At 33.4% G+C, this 25,943-nt stretch overlaps 1 protein-coding gene across 1 annotated transcript; it reads right to left on the reverse strand.

Moving 5' to 3' along the window:
• Positions 1–3,082: 3,082 nt before the first annotated feature.
• LOC143058628 (uncharacterized) lies at positions 3,083–12,328 on the reverse strand. The gene is made up of 6 exons (XM_076232102.1): positions 12,051–12,328; positions 10,802–11,276; positions 8,814–8,975; positions 6,662–6,877; positions 4,683–4,874; positions 3,083–3,643 (listed from the first exon to the last, which is right to left on the reverse strand). The coding sequence occupies exons 1-6, from the start codon at positions 12,263–12,265 to the stop codon at positions 3,110–3,112; spliced, it is 1,794 nt and encodes a 597-aa protein (XP_076088217.1). The 5' UTR covers positions 12,266–12,328; the 3' UTR covers positions 3,083–3,109.
• Between the last annotated feature and the right edge of the window lie 13,615 nt (positions 12,329–25,943).

Genomic DNA, 25,943 nt, shown 5'->3' on the forward strand with positions numbered 1-25,943 from the left:
ATTTTATCAGTGCACCGTTGTTATTGTGACCGTGTATGTATATACAATATGAAGTGACAATTCATGGATTTTAAATAATTTAATTCACACTGACAAAAGACAACAATGACAGTGGTTCATCTGACAGAGGTGGCAAATACAGGATAGGTAAAGGTAAAGGTAGAAATAATGGGTCAGGCGAAAAGTTACTTAATTAATTTGTATCATTATTTAATATCTCTTTGTCAATATCCGTTTCTCACTTACAACCTATAAATTTTGAAAGAAGTATGCATAAACATATTTTGCCGATGTCCACATCAAGGGCTAACGTTTTTGAGGTAATCCTATATCTTTCTAGGTGACAATTACTAACACCATGTAAGTCAAGGTTTAGTTTAGATATAACCTTAAAATATTACTATATTGACAAGTTTACAATGTTTGTACAAGTGATGGTGACTTCATTATAGATTGGTTTGCAAAGGGCTATATAATCAATGTATGCTAGTAGATGGTTGAATACAATGCATTTGTGTCTCCCTGTGTTACATGTCATCTGTCACCCAAAAAACCATCTCCTCCATCTGATAAATTATTCATGCATTAACAAGAGTGCACACGCTGAAATGTCTCGCCTTCTATACTAATCATTGATATTATGTTGATAATCCTAGGTATAAAGCTAAGCTTTATTACAACTGTCACATAAACTTAACATTAACCAAGATAACTAAACAAAGACAAAGAAAATGAGGTCAAGGTCAGATGAAATATGCCAGGCAGACATGTACAGCTAACAATGCTTCTATACAACATATATAGTTGACCCATTACTTATAGTTTAAGAAAAATAGACCAAAACACAAAAACTTAACACTGTGCACTGAACCGTGAAAATGAGGTCACGGTCAAATAAAACCTGCGCGACTGACATAAAGATCATAAAATATTTCCATACACAAAATATAGTTGACCTATGGCATATAGTATTAGATAAAAAGCCCAAAACTCAAAACTTAACTTTGACCACTGAACCATGAAAATGAGGTCAGGGTCACATGACATCTGCCCGCTAGACATGTACCCCTTACAATCATTCCATACAACAAATATAGTAGACCTATTGCATATAGTATGAGAAAAACAGACCAAAACACGAAAATTTAACTATAACCACTGAACCATGAAAATGAGGTCAAGGTCAGATGACACCTGCCAGTTGGACATGTACACCTTACAGTCCTTCCATACACCGAATATACTAGCCCTATTGCTTATAGTATCTGAGATATGGACTTGACCACCAAAACTTAACCTTGTTCACTGATCCATGAAATGAGGTCGAGGTCAAGTGAAAACTGTCTGACAGACATGAGGACCTTGCAAGGTACGCACATATCAAATATAGTTATCCTATTACTTATAATAAGAGAGAATTCAACATTACAAAAAATTTGAACTTTTTTTTCAAGTGGTCACTGGACTATGAAAATGAGGTCAAGGACATTGGACATGTGACTGACGGACACTTTGTAACATGAAGCATCTATATACAAAGTATGAAGCATCCAGGTCTTCCACCTTCTAAAATATAAAGCTTTTTAAAAGTGAGCTAACACCGCCACCACCGCCGCCATAGCCGCCGCCGCCGGATCACTATCCCTATGTCGAGCTTTCTGCAACAAAAGTTGCAGGCTCGACAAAAAAGGTTGTCAAAACTACAGTAAACCTAGCACTTTTGTAACTATAACTTATAAACTAAGCCCTTGTAGAAAAAGAACCAATGGTCTATTTTCACAACCCTTTTCTAACCATATTCAGTAATGTACTCATTAGAAGATAGAGTTACTAACATTCATAATTGATAATGATTATTTATGGATTAAGGTGGTACCCAACACTTTTACTAAAATTAATTTGGCTTGTTTAATTTTCATAAAATTTTGACAAAGTATTTACTTTGGCCCTTTGACAAAAATATAATATTTAAAAAAAATTTGAATCAACCAATTTATCAGAAAAAATACACTGGTTATCATGGTTATATAGCAGTTTGACAAACACCAATTTTGATCATTGAGAAGCTTAATATTCCCTGAACAACACAACGTAATTAAAACGTTTAGCTGATTTTACAGAGTTATCTCCCTGAAGTGTTAGGTACCACATTAAAACAGGCTGTCAAAATAAAAGTAAACCTGGTATAAGTGTTAATTTCAAGTGAAGAGAAAAACCATGCATTGTCTAATGCAACTATTCTATTTGTCCCCGTCTCAAACATGCATGAAAGTGTAAATCCTCCAAATGTTCCCTCTTCTTCTTGATTCTCAAGTCTTGTTCAAACTAGTTTAACTCTGCCACATTCTGTATGTGCCTGTCTTTGTAAGTTAGGGGCCGGTAATTAAGAGGTTGATGTTTGTTCCAGTATAATTGTGTTTTTTTAGAATATAAATCAGGACGTTAGTTTTCTTATTTGAATTGTTTTACATTTATCATATTGGACATTTTGTAACTTACTATGTGGTATGTGTTTTACTCATTACTGAAGGTGGTAAGGTGATCTATAGTTCTTTAAAACTTCTGTGTCATTTGGTCTCTTGTGGAGGGTTGTCTCATTAGCAGTCTTACCACATCCTTTTTTATATATTGAATACATTTATAAGTGTCAATTTTAACGGAAGAGAATGAGCATCAGTGATCTCCTAAGGGCTTTTTGTATCATGGTAACATATACTATATATATTCGTTTCTTGAATGTGGTGCTATCTGACTTTAATTTGTTCATCGATTAATATGGATGTGACGTTTTAATTTTTATAAACAAGATGGTATTTCAAATTTTCTTTGTTAACCAGGATGCTATATGAAATAAGCAGAATTAAAGTATATTGTCTCAAACCTAAGTTTTATCTGTCTACGTCTGAAAAATGCATGACCTTGTTCAGTTATGCTGCCTATTTCTCGGTCTAGTGTTTCCTATTTTTAGGCAATATAAAGTTATTTTTAACATATTAAGACATGAATATTATCAGGACATTTGCAAAACAAGCATTTCCGTTCAATTAACCAGAAGTTTTGCTTACGGGTACAATAACAATAATAAATATACATTCTTTATAATAATTCATCAATCAACAGAGCATTTTCTAAACCAAAAATAAAAATCTGAAGGTTTTTGGAGATTAAAAGGACTTTCAGTTTTTAAACTACTGCCATCAACACAATCTGACGATATACACTGTTTTCTTTCTTCATTGTAACACATAACATTAATTGAACAGTTTTTATCATCCTTATCAGTACATGTAGTATTCCTGCTTTGAGGTAAATCCAATGTTATTTCATTTTTTGGCACTATATCAGATTTTGCATTATTACAGGTTGTTCGTATGTCATGCTCAGAACACACCAATGAATTATGATTTTTTTTAGGTTTGGTTTTATCACTAATTAAAGTTTTATCTCCTTTTGAATAATATTTTTCATGTTCCTTGTGTAACTCAGACAAACTTGAGCACTCTGTTTGTTCAGATAAAACATGTTGTTTCTGACCACAGCTGTGACTGCACCCTTTACACAAATTTGACTGAGAAAATGAAGTGTCCTGTCCATCTATAGAACTGTCTATTAAAATCTCCTTGGTTTGAGGATCAGCCACCCCCTGGAATAAAATACTAGAATTAATGTCATGGTAAAAATACAAAAAATAATTGCAATAAAACTTGGGTTCTAATTTTTTAGTGGATTGAGATATTTTTGTGTAAATTTGATTTCTGAATTTTTGGTTAAGCCTCCACACAACCCTATAGAATTATGTTCTGCATTTAAGTCTGTAGTTTACCCTTACCTATAGCTACTAAGGGGGCCTCATTGGGACTCCCTACTATATGTACTAGATTATAATAATTGATAACTCTCATAAATACTGATGAATCCTCAGTATAGTCTTAGATACATGAATATCTTTTATTGATTTAAATAAGAAACTATTTGAAATGATTCATTATTATGAAAAATGCGACAGGGTAGTATTTGCAATAGTTTAAATATGCATTTTGATATTTTTTTTATAAGAACATGATAAATGGCGTGGGTTTTTCTCAGTATAGTAAAAATAACAAGTGAAACTGTGAGCTATTGCTCACTGCAAGTGGATAATTAATTTTAATAGTGTAAAAATATGAGAGTAATCTGTAAACAGGAAATTGTACAGAGATGAATCTGAAAACGCATCACACGGTATAGCTGACTTATATAAACCCTGAAACCAAATTTCAGAAATCCTTGTATTGTAGTTCCTAGGAAAAATGTGACGAAAATTTTCAACTTAGCTATCGTGTAAAATCATACAAGTGTTAGGTAAACAGAAAGTTGTCCAGTGATAAATCTGAAAAGGCATCACACGGTATAGCAGACTTATATAAACCCTGAAACCATATTTCAGAAATCCTTGTATTGTAGTTCCTGAAAAAAATTGTGACAAAAATATTCATGGGACGGACATACTAATGGAATGATGGATGGATGGATAGACAGACACCGGTAAAATATCAAAGCGTAGGTATAATTCAAAGGGTATAATAATAATCACATTAGATTTTCCAATATTTTGTTCTAAAGCACCAATGAAGAGACACCATGTGTTGAAATATGCAACTGGTAAAGAAAAATGAATACTTTTAAAATATGAGTGATAGTACCTTCACACAGGCCATCTTACTGTGTAGAACTGTACCACAAGCTTGAGTATATTTCTGGAACTTCACCAATGTTTCTACCATCTGTATATCTATATCTGGTAACCCCATATCACTAAGTAACCAGTTCAAATGTTCCCTGTCGAAATGTTTTAAAGGACAGCCTCCTACTTCTCCTGTAAATGGTGTGAAACTCTGAAATAAAAAATAGATTTATTTTCAAGATTGACTTAGATTGTATGGTGAAAATGAGAACATGTTCAACAAATAACAATTTTCTAAAGGCTTTGTACAGATATATTGTGAAAAGCATGACCTCAATTATTCATGTTTTTTCAATCTGTTACATACTTGTTTTCAATTTGTTCCATATTTTTTTGACACCTGAGTACAAAATGGAGTAAAAAACATTTTATTCTGCATTTTAATCTGTATTTAAAAAACAAGGTACATTTTATTTTTATGCACCAAAAATTACAGTCAAGGTCATTTAGCTAGATTTTTTTCCATTTTTTGTCATAAACGTGATGAAGGAACCCCCATTTCAACACTTATATACAAATATGAAAATCTGTTATCTTACAAATAGCAAATACATTGAATCATCATGATCATAAAGTTTATTCCAAAATTAAATGTAGGGGCTCAATGCACTTTTTTCCCATATAGAAGAGGAAAAAGAAGAATTAAAGTGCAACCTGAATAAACAAATATGTATCAAAATACAAAATAATCAGCCAGCCAAATAGGTTTACGATGCACTTTCTGATAATAATGGTCTATTCTGAATCATGAATTAAAAATTTATGTTTTTTTTGTGGAAACTTGTTTGAAATACCCCTATACATCAACATTATATGACTCCCAACCCCAACACCATTAATCATGGAACAGAATAAGTAATTTGCTTTTATTGCAAGTCAGAAATTTCTGCATGAGATTTAAATCATTGGATATATGTGTTTCAAAAGTAGGAGTTCGAAAAACCAGGAATAAATTTTGAGAAGCTTAAACATCAATTTTCATCCTTTCCAGCCCCCATATTTTTAGTTTTATTTAAATATGTGGACAATTTTCCTTAACTTTACCTGACATCGGCATGTAGATGTAATGAAACAACTATTCAAAATCCAAGATTCAAGAAAAAAACTTGTAACTTAACTATTTCCTCAGATTGTCATTTTTCACAATTGTCATGGTTGATATAAGAACCCTATAAAACAGTGACAAAATCATCTTTTATTTCGTATGTGAATGTTCAAAAATTAATCAAAGTCTTATACATGAGCCTAGGCTATGTGTTTAAGATTGTACCTTGAATTATAGTGGTTTACTTTTATAAATTGTGACTTGGATGGAGAATTGTCTAATTGGCACTCATACCACATCTTCCTATATATCTATGTACATGTATATATGCAATTTTGCCGTTTCATAATCTTATATCTTATGCATTCTGGGTAATATTTCCAAAAGCGTACACCAAAACGTTAGGATTGGTTTAAACATACTAATCAATAGAAAATCAATCAATGGCATAAAGTTATTTTCATTTTGGTGTACAAACAATGAGATTACCCATAGTCCTTCAGATTCTGAAAAGGCGATTTTTAAAAATTTTTTTTTTAATGTGGGGTGTTTGTAAACATGAAACTTCATACATATATATGCATATATTTGAGAAATGATAATTTAACAAGAATGTGTCCATAGCACACAAATGACACACTTGCACTATCATTTTCTTTGTTCAGTGGAATTTAAAAAGGGGGTAAAAACTCTAATGGTTTGGCAATTAAATTAGAAATGTCATATGATAGGGAACATGTGTACTAATTTTTAAGTTGATTGGACTTCAACTTCATCAAAAACTACCTTGACCAAAAACTTTAACCTGAAGTGGGACAGACCGACGTAGAGATGGACGGATGCAGAGACTGAAAAACATAATGCCCATAAATGGTGCATAAAAAGTTCATCACCTGAAGTGAGCTACAGCAATGAGCTCTGTAGTTAATGTGAGACCCCTCTAATCCATACAAATGACGGATATTATATACATAACGTTTCTCATTGTCTTTCCAATTTTGATGGCAGCCACCTTTGTTGTCAACATCAATAGAGTATTCCTTTCTCCAGTACATAAGAGCTTCATGAATTGGCATTCCAATCTCTTTAAAAAACAATGTCAGCTGAATCTAAAAAAAAATACAATTACAGTTTTAATAAGTTAGAATTTTCCTTGTACTAGCTTCTTTCTGTGACATTTATTAGATTTTAATGTATACATGGCTATGAATCTTGATGATATATAGATTTTAAAGTAATTGATAAAAACATCAAAGAAGTCTAATATGTGTGGATTTTTAAATCTGATTTTTCTTTGTAAAATGGTCATTTCAACATACATCTATTTTGTTTAAATATATTCAGGATATTTGCACTGTATATAACCACAGCATGCATAGATCTAGATGTTTCTAAGTGATGCAATTTATAATTTTCTATCTTAAAACAAACTTGGCTGTTGTGTTATGCCTTTATGTAGAAACACATCACAAAGTGAAGTTAGTTTTTTTTATACATGTTGAAGGCCTCACTGTGACATTAAGATGAATAACAGCAATATAAGTGGTTTTTTTTTGGTTTTTTTTGCTTTTGTGTGGTTTTTTTATATGCATTTAGTGACATGTTGTATCAAAAACTGGTACACCATATCTATTCGTTCCCATTCCTCTGTCATACATTTCTATCTTCAATGTTATAATATTTATGATGACATTGTATTATATTTCCAAGAAACAGGAAAGACTGATTGCCCATGATCCCATTTTGTAATTCAAAATTTCACATAAAATACATCAAATTCAGAAATTATTGCATGCATTAATTTTAGCAATTTTGTAATTTTGGACTAAAATACAATTGAAAATTTTGCGATATTGAAAAAAAAATTAAGAAATAATTCATGGAAGCCATAGATTGTTGGAAATTTACACATGGCCTGGGCCGTGATATTCGAATTTTATCCTGAGCGTTAGCAACATGTGTAAATTTCCAACAATCTATGGCTTCCATGAATTATTTCGATTCTAATAGGACAAATACGGTCATTAAAAAACTGAAGCGAGGGTGGGTATGCTGTGTATGTGGCTGTTCTTTCTTACTCCCTGTTAGATAAAGCTCAAATATCTTTATAAATATGTAACTTGCGTAGGTTATTTCGAGAATAACTGCTAGTTCTCAAACCCAACATTTGTCATTTTTAATTTACATGTTTTTCTTGTAAGCTTCCGTCAAATCAAAAGTTGACATTTTGTAACTAAGGAGCCGCCATGTTGACTTGCCGAAATGGGTAAATATGCGAATAATGCAATAGAATAGAAAATAAAACAAAACCTACCTCAAAAAATCAGTTTTAATACAATATCATACGAATTAAGATGGTTCACGTAACAGAAAACTTTCAAGTTTAGCGGTTTCATTTGTATGACGTCATGTTTTGAAATGACTTAAATGCGCCAAAAAGATTAATAGACTTTCGCGGAATTTTATTTAATTTTTATTTTGCTGATTTTTCCGAGCTCTTGTGCATTCTTTTTATTATGCATACGAATAAGAATAAAAGTTATTTTGTCTTTTTTAATTGCACTTTTTAAAACAATAAAATCGGCAAAGGATCTGCAAATAGGTTCCAGTACATGTAAATTTACGTGGGAAGTATATTGTAACAGCCATTATTATGCATATCTCTGAGTCTGCACTAAGTATATTTTATCGAGAATTTTATCACAGTGTTGTTTACAAAGCTAAAGAAGCACGTCATATTAGAATCCTCTCTTAATTCATATAAAAAAAATTAAAAAGTGAGTTTAATTTATTGCAATACGTAACTCTTTCACATTTTTCGCAATAATAAAAACATCGTAATAATTTTTGAATTTACAGTAACAAGTAGAAAGTACCATACCCGTAGCCAGGGGGGGTTTGGGGGGTTCGGACGAACCCCCCCTTGAAAACAATTAAGCACTGTTAAAGTCAATGTTCTGTTCGAATTGTGACTGTTAAAGTCGAGTTTGTGAGTCCAACGAACCCCCCCCTTGGAAATTCCTGGCTACGGACCTGAGTACTTACCCTTGAGTGATGCTTTAACCTATGTCTGTTTTGTAATACTCTTTGTAAGTTGTACATGCATGGTGGGAACAGTTTTGTTTCCCTAGGAACCGTTTCATGTGACAAACTGGTATGAAGATGACTGTTTTCAGCAAATGGTCTATATTGATCTCGTAGTTTTTTCTACAAAATAATCATTATATAAAATAAGTATTTCAAAGACAGGCGGTGATCTGTATAAAAAAAATGATAGTATATATAAGTTAGGTATCTACATCATGTACATGAACCAAAAATCCAGAAAAAAAATTAAGGTTTGTGTCCTTTTTTTTTTTAGATTTATGAGCCGTTTAAAATTTGGCGGGATATGATTTCCACTAGATTTCCCAAACATTTAGCATTGGCTCTGTTATTCCGCTAGGGTTAGCAGGGGAAAAAATTGTGAGCACTATATGTGGATAAAACTAGATGATAAGAATATCTGACAAAAGGTAAAAAGACAAGATTAGAGAAAATCCTTTAGCCTGTTTAACAACATTATGTAACTCTTTGTATCAATAATCACACTATGATCAAAGTGAATAGTAGACTAATTGGCAAGATCTCCTTATTTCTGAGTTCTATATTCTTATAAAGTAAAATTGAGAAAGGAAATGGGGAATGTGTCAAAGTGACAACAACCCGACCATAGAGCAGACAACAGCCGAAGGCCACCAATGGGTCTTCAATGTAGCGAGAATTCCCGCACCCGTAGATGTCCTTCAGCTGGCCCCTAAAAATACTAGTACAGTGATAATGAACTTCATACATGTACATGCATATATTTGAGAAATGATAATTTAACAAATGATAATTTAACAAATGATAATTTAACAAATGATAAAACAAGAATGTGTCCATAGCACACTTATCACCCACTTGCACTATCCTTTACTTTGTTCAGTAGAATGTGAAAATGGGGTCAAAACTCTTATATATGGCATTTAAATTAGAAAGGTCATAATTTTATAATAGGGAACATGTGTACTAACTTTCAAGTTGATTGGACTTCAACTTCATCAAAAACTACCTTGACCGAAAACTTTAATTTGAAGCAGGATAAACAGATGAAGAGACAGACGGACATAGAGACTGAAAAACATAATGCCCATAATAAAACATAAAAATTTCATCACCTGAAGTGAGTTACAGCAATGAGCTCTGTAGTTAATGTGAGACCCCTCTAATCCATACAAGTGACGGATATTATATACATATACATTTTTGTATGTGTAAAAGGAAACACAAAACAGAAGTGCTAAAAATTTAAGAAGCTGACAACAAAATGATTACCTTTACAAATTTTTATTGTGGCCAAATACTAAAATATCAAATGGCTTAAGTTTTCGGTCTGGTATTTTTAGCTGTCAGTCAGGGCTTATATATACTAGTCATTTTTAGTTACTAGAAGATGTACAAGTCACTATTACTTTTATAAGTAAACTTGTAAGATTTCTATTGTATTTTCAAGTTTTGAATTATCTCCCCTTAACCATGTTAACCATTTCCCAAAAAGTTACTAATTTCAATTTTTTTTTCTCATGTTTTGGGAGGCCAAAACGTGCCAAATCAGATTTTTTCTGGTTTTCTTATTAATTCTAAACCTTTTATCACAAGAACTAAGTAAAGAAATATATTTGAGAGAAGGAGAAACTATAAGACTTTTCTACTTGAAAAAGTAAACACAATCTGAATATCTTTGGAATAAAACTTTACTTCTTAAATAATTTCCCTGTACCAGTAAATAATAAACACTTGTATAAGTTATACCCCTGACTAACTGTGGTTTTTCAAACTTTTGGTGTCATCACATTTGAAAATTCTTCACGTACAATAACTTTTAATATGATAATATTTTTTTTTACAATTTCATTCCTTCAAATAAAACAGAGAATATGAATAAGCTTATTGCTATCATTATTAATAGATCTAAAAAATACTAATATAATATACTAAGAAATTAAACCTACCACTAATTTAGCCATTAATTTTCTAAATCGAAAATCCACTTGGTCTAATAACCTCTTTTCTTGTGCAATCTTAAGCCCTTCTTTTAAAACTTCTCTAAAAATATCTGTCACAACTTCTCGAAGCTTTGGGAAAGGTACTGCAGCAATTCCATTGGTCAATACAACATGTCTCTTAGCAACCAAATTAAATACATTTGAAAATGGAACATAAAAACATTGACTGTCATCTCCCTTTAAATATAATCTAACAACTTTTCTCCAGCTTTTTATCTGTCTGTGAAGCAATTGAAAAAGATTTAACAGTTTTGAAATTTTAGACTTAGTTTCCAAGGCAACACAACTAATCATGTTTTCAGTTCTTCTGAACAGCTCTCTCAATTCATCTTCGTTCATACATAAGAATCTAAATTCAAACAGTGAAGTTTCAGCAGCAACGAGAAAGTCAGCTGTGTCAATGTCTTTACATAAAGCCAACCTGAAAAATAAATAGGCAAAACATTAATATTAGTGATTGATGTTCATCTGTTGTAATTTGATGATGTGGTTGATAAGTGATTATTGTTTCTCTTTTTTATGTTGATTAGACCTGGCATCGGTTTTCCTCCATGTTGAAGGCCGTACTTTGACCTTAAACATTTGTGTTAAATGGTTTACTTTCTAAAAATTGTGACTTGGATGGACAGATGTCTCATTTGCACTCATACCACATCTTGAAATATCTATATAAACTAAAAAAAAATACAGACATGACAGTACTGTACCGTACGTAAAAATTAATCCGTTATTTGTTTTAAAAATCATTCATATAAAGTGAGATTTTTTATAATTATAGAATAATAATGGATAACGCATTGTCACAATAATATATCTTTTTACTTTAACATTATTGTTTTGATAAAAAGTTAATCTAATATTTCTGCTTAAGCATTGAAAATTAAAAATTTTCCACATAACACATGCATCTTCATCATGTTCATCATTGAATAAACATTTGAAACCTACATGTTTACCATGTTTACATGTACACCGTAGGGTGACCTATACTTGTTAGATTCTGTGTCATTTGGTCTCTTGTGAACAGCTGTCTCATTGGCAATCATACCACATCTTCTTTTTTATATGTTATATATAACATTGTATAAGGAGTACTTGTATCTGTATACATATAATAACCGGGTAACCCCCATTAGTCATGTTAGTTATGTCATGTATGTTAGTAGAAGAAATTGACCAATTATGATCAATGTACCTCAAAATGAAATGAGATATTGCATCTTTCTTTGTCCCATCAATCAAACATTCAGAATCAACAACATTGCCAGCATCATGGACCACATCAAACAGTCTCACTCTGTCATTCCTGGCCTTGTAAATCTTTATTAGGAAGTCAAGTCTCTTTTCGGCAAACCTCTCCAAATTTTGCAGCGATATTGTTCCACTAGGAGGTTCTAGGTAAAATGACATGGATAGTATTGTAGATACACAATGTGCTTGTCATCTGTGTCATCTATGTCACGTATGTACAGCTTTCAATCTTGCATCTTCTTGTCAGAACTTGGACTTTCTAAAACAATAAATAAACAATATAAATAATGCTTGTATAATGTACATGTATCATCATGATCATGTTTGTATATTTATGTAAATTTGTTTGATTTTAATAAGACAAAAATCAGAGTGCTACTTTTTACAATCATCTAAAATGTTTAGAAATTATTGCCAGGTTTTTGATTTTATTGATAAATCTGGTTCAAAATAATAAAAAATTCCATTGATAATCTTCTGTACAACAATATCATGAACATGATGAATATAACATGTCATTGTATGTCTTTGAAGATAATATGATAAGTCAAAGAGTTTTTGAAGAGACTGTAACAGCTTGTGGAGAGTTGTCTCACTGGCAATTATACCACATCTTCTTTTTTATAAAAACTAGTCCTCTGAAACCATTCCATCTCAATTTCTGCACTGAAGGAACAGGTTGGAGCCATAATTGGAGTTTTACAAATTTAATATAAATATTATGAAATTGACTACCTATATTGACAGAAACTTATGACAACTTGACCTCAAATGTTAATACTGTGATGCTGCAAATTAAATAAGTATCAGTTTATTCTGTGGTCCCGCCGTTACTGAAATTCTTGACAAGCATTGCCATGAATTTCAATCACGGCCAGGAAACAGACTAGGTCACATGTGGACCCCTTCTGGTCCAGAAGGAGTGTAGTAAACTTCATAGGGGATTCGTGATCTCACGTCTTTTGTTAATAGTGATGTCATCTATAAAATATAATGTTGATGTATAATATATTGTTTATTTTTCTACATAACATAACGACCCAGCAGAAAAAGTCTTCTGTGTGATAAATTCGGTATACTGTTTACTACTGACCCCTTAAAGACCATTAAGGGTGAATAAAATTGATAGGAGATTTGGCCGTAACTGCCTCATCCTTTATGGATTTTACTAACCCTTTATAAATCTGTAGGGGGTTCCACAGAAGCAAACCATATCACTTATAATGTATATAAACACATTACATCACAATGATGCACTAGTCTCATCTAAATTATTAAAAGACATGTAAGTTTCATCTAAATTATTAAAAGACATGTAAACTATAAGCTGATCACTAGATTATATCATACATGTACCAGTTGTTAGTGAAAAAAAAGTGAACACAACAGGGGTCCAGTTTAATTTTTTTTCCCAACCTGTGTTTATGTGAGTGCTTGGTCTAGTGGTTGAGACCGATGGCTGTAGTGCTGAAGGTCCAGAGTTTGATTCTCACGAGGGGTACTAAAAATATTGGTACATCAGAAGGGCAATTTTCACCCTCTCACACACATCTCTGGTACCAAGACCGGAATTTAAACTTAAATGGGTAATTTGAGGGCCCGGATGGTCAAAGTTGTCCCATACTTTGACCTGGAGATCAATCTTCTGATATCTCTCTGGTTTGTCTGTTTCCGCCTAGTGGCCAGGTGATTCGGCTCCTGCACCATAATAACTAGTCAGAGATTACTCTGACATCCGAAGGCTGTTTTGCCAGACAAGCTGGGGCCGTGGGACCCGGCCCCAGCTTGTCTGGCAAAACAGCCGTTAGATGTCAGAGTAATCTCGGACTACATAATAACAGACTGCCCGGTGTCCTATCACTCCCTTTGTTTTGGGTGGGCATTGATTGTCCTTGAAATTTAAGAATACTTGTCGTATATATACATTTCTGTTAGTGACACATCTCCATTAATCCTGATACAGAATGTACATGGATGCCACTGTACAATCGCAGCTTTCAAGGTGTTTTTTTTTGGATAACGAAGGTATTTTGCCTGTCTTTCCAGTGTATCCCTAATTTCCAGTGTAATGTTAAATTGCGGGTTTTCATTGAACTAAAAGCACGTGCACTTGTACATACATGTATACCTGACAGTTCTATGTTGACACCCACAAAGTTCCTGCGTTTTATTTATCAATCAAAAATATTTTTTTGTTTATATATAGTTTTAATCATATGTCTAACTCCGTGCATGCAACAGTTCGTAATCTTCAATTTAGTCTTTTATAGATGCAGTCCGAGATTACTTAGGTGCGGTATCGTAGCTCCTTAGGTCCTTTTGTTATTTTTTGACTATATGGTCCGCAAATAGTCAAAAAATAACAAAAGGACCTAAAGAGCTACGATACCGCAGCTAGAGATTACTGTGACGTCCAATGGATGTTTGAGTAATCTCTGACTATATATAGATGAAGCTGTATTAAACTGTATATAGCATAAGAAATTAAAAATAAGAAGAGTCATTCTAGCTGCGGAACCGTAGCTCTTAGGTCCTTATGTTATTTTTTGACTATTTGTGGACCATAGATCATATGTCTCGTCTTCCACGAGTTACCTTTTGGACATCAAATACACAAAAACTACTGCTTTGTGTTATGTTCTTACTTACTTTACACATCTTTCAAAATATAAGCTTCGTACATATAGATATATATGTAAAAGATGAGGGTTACACTAAAGACCTGAAAGTGGACCTGAAAAGACCTGAAAAGACCTGAAAATATACGATTAAAATTATTCAGATTGCAATAACTTTTTTATTATTGGATAGAATTTCTTCAAGTTGAAATTTTATTAATTTTGAATATCCATATTTCATTAAAATTTAAATATTTTAAATCAAAAACATTTTTTTGATGCTAAAAGTTGGACCTGAACGGAGAAATGAAAAGACCTGAAGGGACCTGAAAATCTATGGTCGGACTAATGTTAACTTCAATAACTTTTTTAAGGCTCATTGTTTATCTTTCAACTAAACAAAAAATTCAGTATAATGATAATATTAAAACAAAATATTGAAAAAATATCGTCGAGGTGTAAAAACTCGGACCTGAACGGAAAATTAAATAACATAAATTTGCTTGAAAAGCCTGTGGTCAGATTTATTCAAGTTTTTTTAACTGTTTTCGATCAATCTCCTTGAAATATGAACTTTGTTATAGGAAAGGTATAATATATCATTGAAATGATAAAGAATTTTATCGAAATTAATAAATATAATGGTTGAGTTACAAAATTCGGACCTTGTCGGGGAAGTAAAAGACATGAATAGATCACAGGGGTAGATGTATTTAAATTCGTACAACATTGTTTTTTTCTATTTATTTCGTTTTAGACAAAAGTCTATTGACGAGAACGAATGACTTTATATTTATACAGAAACATATTTGAATACAAAATACCTTTTTGATGATGAAAAAAAAAGAAGATTGCCCGTTGAAATTATTCAAACCAGAGACATATAATAAATAGTATTATATGTCTCTGTTCAAACTAATTCAACTTGCTTAAACTGCTTTAATATGTATTAAAGCAGGTCTTAAACATAAAAATGAAAATAATAGTATTGCTTCCCCAGTAAACTATATGTTATTTAGAGACGCAATACAAGTTTAAATAGTATATTTTGTATATATTTTGGTTTTAAGGATCAGTGTCTCAGTAATTTTTTGGCTGGATATTGATTGTTGTTTGTGTGTATATGAATATTTTGTGAATGTCTTGTTTCAATCAATATGTGACACTATAGTAAACAATTTTATTCTTTATTCTCTTCTGTCAATTAAAAATTAAAAAGAAGATGGGGTGTGATCCCGGCTATGAGACAGATCTCCACAAGAGACAAAATGACATCGAACATGAAAAGTTTACAACCATATTTTTTGTCTTTGCAATGAATTGTATAGTTAGACAAATCCTTGGTCTATGTTATTGTTTTTCGTTTAAATTTTTTTTAGCGGAATTTAAGGCTCATTCAGATTTTTAATTTTCCGTTCAGGTCCGAGTTTTGACACTCCAACAATATTTTTTCAATATTTTTTTTTAATATTATCATTATATTGCACCCTTTGTTTCACAAAATCAAAAGTTGAAAGAAATCCACTGAATAATAAAAAAGTTATTGAAGTTAGAATTAGTCCGACCATAGATTTTTAGGTCCCTTCAGGTCTTTTCATTTCTCCGTTCAGGTCCAACTTTTAGCATCAAAAATTTCTTTTTAATTTAAAACATTTAAATTTTAATTAAATATGGATATTAACAATTAATAAAATTCCAATTTGAAGAAATTCCATCTAACAATAAAAAAATTATTGCAATTTGAATAGTTTTAATCGTATATTTTCAGGTCTTTTCAGGTCTTTTCAGGTCCACTTTCAGGTCTTTAGTGTAACCCAAAAGATGACCGTATTTTTTTTAAATTTGGCGCAAAACCTTCAAAATAAAAGAGTTAAAAACGGAATGATTGATAAATCCAAAACCCAAATGGGTATCTTAAACAGAAAGAAACGCGAACGGCCACCAATTGGCGAATACCATCCTCAAAGTGACGTGTAAACATACAGTAAAACTTTGACCAATAGATAGGGAACATAAATCTTTTTTAATCGAGATATGTGGGTGGGGTTGCTGGACAAAAAAAATTGAGATCATATATTACAAAATTCAGTAGGGTTGCCGGCAGCTATATCCACTTGGATATTTGTTTACGGTAGTAGAGTTTATGCAGAGACATATATATACACATATATGTAACTAATATATGTGATTTCATTCCACCTGAGACCAAATAATATAGATGTTGAAATACCTATAGATCACCAAAACAGCCTTTAACACTGATGAGCAAATTTCTGAACCATTTTCGACACGCCATCCAAGAGTGTCAGCCTGTCGACACTACCCCACATCTAAAATACAGTACTGATTTTAACTGTACACACATATCTCTTGTTAACCGTACACAACCGTACAAAAATTCCATAGATAGATAGATTTATATATATATATATTATATGGCCTTCCAAATACCGGTTCGATCCCTAACATCACTGAAGAGACATTTATTGTCGAAATCCGGATATGGTGTACTAAAGAAATATTGACACCGAATGTTTGTGGCACAACATCCTGTCCACAAGTTAACAATTTTTTTTCTGTGACGTATTAAATTTATATTAGGATCCATTTTGTTACATCTTGTGATCAATTTTATTTGGCAATCGCCAATGGCAGTCAGCAGGGTTAAAGAACATCAGTTGTTCGACCTGTTAGTCAAATGCGTTTTGTTTAAATATACTTTTTCACTCTTTTGGTCTTTTGGAAAATGTTGTTTGTGCTGTTTTTAGACCCTTCTACAACGAAATTTGTTTGACATGCACACGTATAAAAACTGCGGTTTTTATCCAACGCAGTCATAGGTTTGAACGTAGTTTTCAATTTAGACTCGTTTATATATATATATATAGAGGGAGAGAGAGAGAGAGAGAGAGAGAGAGAGAGAGAGAGAGAAACTGAAACTGATAACAAAAACATACTGGTCATACATTAAAGATACGATTTTGGAATCGACATAAAATATCGGTACAAGAACCAGACCAGAAGAGTTATAACAAGCAACAAGCAACCCCAAAAAAGCAGTATACTCATATCAAAAGCCAGAGTGGCATAAAAACACCGGCATTTCTTTGCATCTTTACAAAACAAAGGCTCCCTTCATACAAACCCTCTGAAAACATCACAGAAGTAAAGCCCTCTTTCAATCATTTAAAGGTACCTACTATGTATTGGTTATCTTAACTACAACACATATGTACCATAACACATCACATACTAAGTATAAAGCCCTCTTCTAAGCATTTGAAGGTCCTACCTTATATTGGCTACCTAAGTCCTTAACTACAAAACACAACTGTACAATATCGTTTTATCTCAACCGTTGATAACTGTTCTACAGCTAATATTTCAGTGCTTTTAATTAGTTCTTTAACCTTACGGTGAAAATTTTTCACAACACGTTCGTTATACCCTTGTTTGTTGTGACATTTCGGCATTTAATGAACGTAATCTATGTTTTCCTGGTAAATTATTAAGTCAAGGATTTCGTTATCACAAATTATTAAAACCTTTATTAAATTGTCATATTAATATTTTTTTAGTTTTGAAGTTTGGGTGTACCTGTAGTGAAAACTTATTTCAAACGGAATAGCACATCCTCATTTTGACCAAGCTGTTGTTTATCGTGCGCAGAAATCTAGACGTGATTTTGGTAAACTTATCGATCCTTAAATAAACTGATTCAGAAATATTACCAATTCAACAAAGTAATTCGATCTTTAAATATTGTAGTATTGGTTTTATATTATGTCATGACTCTACAGTCGATCGACACCTGTATATTGGCATGTATTACACAAGGTTGTGTTTTTCTCTGACTGTTTATAACGTCTTTACTTTAAATCTATTGAATGCATGGATGTTCACTGATTGATGATGATTCGACAACTCACACATGCAGGGATCATTAGACCATCTAAGAGTCCATTCGCCTCCAACGTAGTTCTTGCTAGAAAGAAGGACAACACTCTACGCCTGTGTGTTGATTATCGTCAGCTCAACAATAGGACGAAACAGGATAGTTATAGTTTACCAAGGATCGAAGACCTGCTTGATTGTCTCTCCGGAAGTACCTTTTTCAGTGTCGTAGATATGAAGTCCGGATATCACCAGGTGGAGCTCTACGAACCACACAAGGAAAGGACTGCATTCACAGTTGGACCTTTAGGTTTTTATGAGTACAACAGAATGCCATTTGGACTCACCAATAGTCCAGCCACCTACCAAAGACTCATGGAAGACTGTCTAGCTGATTACCACCTAAGAATATGCTGTGTGTTCATTGATGATGTAATTATATTTGGAAAGACTTATGAGGAACATCTAAACAACTTGCAACTGGTAATGGACCGAATCAGAAAGGCGAACCTGAAGTTGGCACCCAAGAAATGTTCGTTCTTTCAACGCAAGGTAAAGTTCCTGGGACACATTGTTTCAGCAGAGGGAGTGGAAGTAGATCCAGAAAAGACCGAGAAAGTCATGGCTTGGCCTACACCTACATCACCTGAAGATGTTCGACGTTTCTTGTGATTGGCTGGGTACTACAGACCTTTCATTAAGAACTTCAGCAAGATCAGCAGACCATTGACTGAGTTGATGCCAATTCCATCAGGTAGGAAAGGACAGAAGAAGAAGAAACAACCACAGAAGGAATGGCATTGGGGAGAACAACAGGACCAAGCCTTCAGTAAACTGAAAGAACTACTTACGTCAGCTCCGATACTGAGTTATCCTGACAACAGTTTACAGTACGTACTTCACACCGATGCGTCTGGATTTGGACTTGGTGCTGTACTCTACCAGGAACAACATGGAGAAAAACACGTCATCTGTTATGCTAGTAGAGGACTTACGAAAGCTGAGAGGAATTATCCGGCTCACAAGATGGAGTTCCTGGCGTTAAAGTGGGCGATAACAGACAAGTTTAAGGATTACCAGTATGGACCAGCACATTTTACAGTGATGACCGACAACAACCCTTTGACGTATGTTCTCACTACTGCCAAACTGGATGCCACAGGACACAGATGGTTGGCTGATCTTGCTACTTTCAACTTTGATATCAAGTACCGTCCAGGGAGAAACAACTCTGATGCTGATTCATTAAGCAGATTGCCCAGGGATATACTAGTAGTAGATATCAACACCGACACTATCAGAGCCATCTGTAATTCCGTAACATCAATACCTTATGCCGAGTGTTTAGCAGTACATCCAGATATACTACAAGATGACATAGATCTGAATGGAACATCAACATCAGATATCATAGACTGGAAGAGAGCCCAAAGACAAGACACAGTTGTTAGTCACTGGATTGATATGATACAGAAAGACCAGAAACCAGAGAAAGGAGACGCCTTATTCAAGAGTCGTACCATCATCTGAAGATCATAGATGGAGTATTATATCGTCAAGTTACTATCAACGATGAAGTTAAACAACAGCTAGTACTTCCAGCAGCTCATGTTTCTACAACACTCCAGGCACTACACAACGACATGGGACACCCTGGCAAAGATCGTACTTTGTCATTAGTGAGAGACAGATTTTACTGGCCTGGTATAGTCAAGGATGTTACAGAGTGGATAGCGCATTGTGTAAGGTGCATTAGGAGAAAGACACTTCCAAACCAGAGAGCTCCACTAGTAAGTATTGAGACAACAACACCACTACAGCTTGTATGTATGGACTACCTTACTTGCTAGGTACACTTCAACCAGACAGGAGGAAGAACTGGAAAGCATATGTAGGACCACTTGTCCATGCCTACAACTGTACCAAGCATGAGTCGACAGGGTTCGCACCTTACTACCTCATGTTTGGTAGAGATCCTAGACTACCAGTGGATGTAGCATTTTGCATACGGAAAGATACAGGATCAAATTACATCAAGGATCTTAAAGAACGGTTGGAAGTTGCTCACAACTTGGCTACGGAAACATCTAAGAAAGCACAACTGAGACAGAAGAACTATGACACCAAAGTAAAGGGAGGTACCATCAAGATTGGAGATTTAGTCTTAGTGAAAATAGTGGCATTTGAAGGCAAACACAAGCTGGCAGACAAATGGGAACAAGACCCTTAGATTGTACTTGAACAACCGAATATGGAGATACCAGTCTTTACAGTGAGGAAGGAGAGTGGAGAAGGACGAAAAAGGAACCTCCACAGAAACTTGCTGTTGCCAGTGGGTCATCTGGTAGAACCAACTAGACCAGTACCGAAAGTCAGAAAATCATCTAAGAAAGAACCACCGAAACCAGCACCTATAGTATTGAGGAAACCGACCATTGATTATCCGGAGACATCTGATGAGGATATTATAGATGTCTTATTGGAACCGCTAGTTGAAGAGGATAGTGATTCAGCCGTCACTTCAGATATCATTCAGCCAGTGGTGAATCCAACTAGCGACGTGGAAACAGAAGATGAATCTGAATCTGAAGGGGACGCCCACTCTCATGACACCAATGGGACAGATTCAGATGTCGGCGACAGAAGGCCTTCACCAGAGGTGACAACCGACAATCAGGAGGATATTTCTGACAGTTCGTCATCGTCGTCACCTATTAGTATTCGTCGGTCGACCAGAGCAAGGAAAGCACCTGCGTGGATGACGTCAGGGAAATACGAGCTTTCGAAGAGTGCAAGTCATACCACCACTACAGATTGGTTTCAAAAGGTAAAATGTCTAACATCTTTAGCGGACACTCATCTATTTCATGGAAAAAAGGCAGAAGCAGCACAGGCTATTATTGACGTCATTACATCAGCAAACACAGACAGGAAATGACGGGACGTCATTTCACGGCTGGGGGGAGTATGTGATAGTCTGTTATTTTATGTATTTTGTATATTTTTATATTCTAATTAATTGATATTAGTACATATTTGAATAAAGTTATATTGTTAGCTTATTAATTACATTCTGTAATTAAGGATTAGTATTATGTGTTATTCTATTTTAACTTATTGACATGGACTATTGACGGACGAATTCTATTCTTATGGTTTGGTTAAGTCTGATTTCACTGTAGTTATCACTTTATTTTCACGGTTGATTTGACCGTTTTCGGACAATTCTACTATTGGTCAGTACTTTTGGCGGTTTAATTCTTTTGTTCTATATCTTATGGGAAGACATCTTGTGGTCAACACCTATATTTACCTGCCTGCAAATTAACAACTTTATAAATTAATCTATAATAATTCTGTGAATTGGAGTTTCATTTATAAGGTCAGTCCTATATCTTTCTTTATTAACTTTACAATAACTGTCCTATAGTTCATATTTTACACGTATGCATGTTGAGATTGAAGGTCGAGAACGAGAGTTAAATTTCATAACAAAGGAGATCGTAAATGTATATTAAAACATAAGAACAGTTGAATTTTACGATCATATAAAATAATACTTCAATAACCTATTAAATCTGGTATAATGATTTGAAGATAAAGTTTACATATAAATTGAATGAATGCGAGTGTCGAGTAGACCGAAAGAATGTTGTAATGTTTAAAGGTAAATCGAATTAAAGTCAATCAATATAAGAACTAAAAATAGATATCTAGGTTGATATTGATTTTTACTATAAACAATAAACATTGCTTAACAAAGATTTATAATAATCATTTTTGTTATACAGGTATACCGTATAGCGGGTTATTTTCGCGGGGTGTAAATTTTCGCTTATTTTCGCGGATAGAACAAAATCGCCAAAATAAATTCCGCCAATTTAAAAGTGTACATGCAAAGGTAATGTTAAAAATGTTGAATCCGCCAAAATAATAACCGCCAAAATTTTTCGTATACCTTATTCAATGAGAATCGCGAAATTTTACACCCGCGAAAATAACCCGCTATACGGTATTAAACCTTACGGTACTAAAGATGTAGTGTATAATATGGTTTATATGGAAATGTGCCACTTGCACGATATGTGAGGTAAGCTAAGTGTATTTGTATTCTTGCTTCGCTTAGCTTTAGTTTTTAATATTTGCTTTGCTTTTATTGTTACTTTTTGTGATTAGTTGCTTTTTGATTTAACAAGCATGCTGCTTACGTTTTGTGTAGTTTAGATTATCAACACAATTATTGTTCAATAGACTTTGGTATGAGACAGCATATGAGAACATGTACTATATAAACTTAAAGTCGAATTGGTATAATTGTAATTGAGACAAGTAATTGCTATAGTATCGACATTATATATTTTTGTGATCATATACATATGTATGCAGCTAAATAAGTTTGCATGATAATGAATTACGAACATTAGTTTTAATTATTACTTAGTAAACAGATTTATCTTTCTGTAATTTATAAGTACATTTATATTTTACAGGGCTTTATTTACATTACCATTAATTCGTTAGTCTGAAATAAAAGTTACAGAACCCTATTCAGAAGTTTAGTTATTATTTACTAAAAGCCTCAAGAAACGGCTTTTACAATGATTAAGTCTTAGATGCGTGATTTTTTTTATTAGTTGCTATTGGCTTTGGACTAGCTGTCAGTTCTCTCAAATCTGTACTTAATGTCTTTTTGTTGTGGGGATGTACTAGTACCCAGTCACGTGTACTCTGGTTTTTTATTACATGCATTTCTATCTGTATCCATCTGACGAGTTAGCTTCTTTCAACGATTTTTAAAGTTTGTTCTTGTGTTGTACTGTTACACCACTGAAAATCAACATTGTAAGTAATGGAAAGGGTTGGGCACCCACTGACATTTTTAATCCCGCCACATTTCATATGTGCCTGTTCAAAGTCAGGAGCCTGTAATTGAGTGGTACACATGTAGTTGTTTAATTGTTACTGTTGATCATATGGGTTGTTTGATTATTGTTTTTTTGTAAGTTCTGGTTTTGAATTGTTGCATAACTGTTCCAGGATTAGGGAGAGGGTTGAGCGGCAACAAACAATGTAACCCCGCCACATTCTGTATGTGCCTGACCCAAGTCAGCAGCCTGTAATTTAGTGGTTATCGTTTGTTGCTGTGTTATATATTTGTTTTTCTCGCATATTTGGTACATAAATTAGGCCGTTAGTTTTCTCGTTTGAATTGTTTTAAATTTGTCTTTTCGGGACCTTAAATGTACATGTTGAAGGCCGTACTTTAACCTATAATGGTTTACTTTTTAAATTGTTATTTGGATGGAGAGTTGTCTCATTGGCACTCACACCACATCTTCCTATATCTAATTAGCGGGGTTCGATCTCAAATCTTTATAGTTAACAGACCAGTGATACAGAAAATAAGCAATATTTTTCTTGATAAAATTTTATTAAAATATATACAATAAAAAAATCACCAGACATTACCTGGTGTCACAAACAGACAATAAGATGTAATCAATTAAAAAAAATCAACAGGGATTCTGTTCTATGTAGTGCGCATAAACATTTGATAGTATGTTGGGTTTTTTTTGTTTGTTTTTTTTAAACTTTTCTTTAACAAGTTTTACATGAAATTAGTAGAGGGAAGTCAAAGAGATAATTGTTTTGTCTACAAAAAATATTTTTTGTTTTGCTAAACGCTAGGACAATAGATATAAGGAGATGTGGTATGAGTGCCAATGACACAATTCTCCCAATTTCTAAAATTAAACCATTATAGATCAAAGTACGGTCTTCAACACGAGTATAAAAATAGAATTGAGAATGGAAATGGGGAATGTGTCAAAGAGACAACAACCCGACCAAATAAAAAAACAACAGCAGAAGGTCACCAACAGGTCTTCAATGTAGCGAGAAATTCCCGCACCCGGAGGCGTCCTTCAGCTGGCCCCTAAACAAATATATACTAGTTCAGTGATAATGAACGCCATACTAATTTCCAAATTGTACACAAGAAACTAAAATTAAAATAATACAAGACTAACAAAGGCCAGAGGCTCCTGACTTTGGACAGGCGCAAAAATGCGGCGGGGTTAAACATGTTTGTGAGATCTCAACCCTCCCCTATACCTCTAACCAATGTAGAAAAGTAAACGCATAACAATACGCACATTAAAATTCAGTTCAAGAGAAGTCCGAGTCTGATGTCAGAAGATATAACCAAAGAAAATAAACAAAATGACAGTAACACATAAATAACAACAGACTACTAGCAGTTAACTGACATGCCAGCTCCAGACTTCAATTAAACTGACTGAAAGATTATAATTTCATCATATGAACATCAGGCACAATCCTTCCCGTTAGGGGTTTAGTATCATACCATCATAACATATATGAGAAGAACATAACCCGTGTCATGCCAACAACTGTTTTTAGAATAAATGTGTTTAGTTCAGACGCAAAGACCTTATCAGTGACTCAATATTAACGCCAAAATATGCAATCTTTAATGACTTGACAACAGTATCGTAATTATATCCCTTCTTAATAAGTCTATTCAAAGGTTTTGTAAATTTCTGAGGTGAATACTGACACCTTTGTGCTTTATAAAGAATATTTCCATAAAAAATTGGATGTGAAATACCAGAACGTATAAGAAGTCTGCATGTTGAGCTATATTTACGAATGATGTCTTTATACCGATGATAAAATTTAGTAAATGTTTTGACTAGTTTGTAATATCGAAAACCCTGGTGTAATAATTTTTCAGTAATACATACATTTCTTTCGTTAATCTATTTAAGGATTTAACGGAAACGCGGATTTCAATGTTTCAAATTTTTATGGCAAATAATTGCACAAAAGAAATTAAATTTTTAGTTCATCAAAATTTGCCAAAATAGCCAGAAAAAAATATATACAATGCTAAAAATTTATTTTTTTACATTAAATCACACCTCGCGGTCATTAGGAGCACAAGGAGAGTTTTGTTGATACTGTTTATTATGATACTTTTACCATCATGATGATTATAACTCGAATTTATTTATATCAATATCGGCTCTTTTGGATAAATTTATTAAAATTTACTGCAATATATCATATATCGAAAAAGCAGATAACTACACAAGAGTGGAATGTCAAAAGTTAAAAAAAATGCCTATCATGCCATGTTTCCTGTTTTACTGATAAATGGAATATTCTGATTCCTCGGTATTTCTAAGTGTCCTGTCGAACTGATCATAGTCTTGGTCAGATCCATGAAAATGGTCATACGTGTCTTCATTATGGTCTGGAATAACCCCGTGGTTCAGATGGCTGTAAATTCCAGCGGCAGA

The sequence above is a fragment of the Mytilus galloprovincialis genome, chromosome 14 (assembly GCF_965363235.1).
Source record: "Mytilus galloprovincialis chromosome 14, xbMytGall1.hap1.1, whole genome shotgun sequence".
NCBI classification, from domain to species: Eukaryota; Metazoa; Mollusca; class Bivalvia; order Mytilida; family Mytilidae; genus Mytilus; species Mytilus galloprovincialis.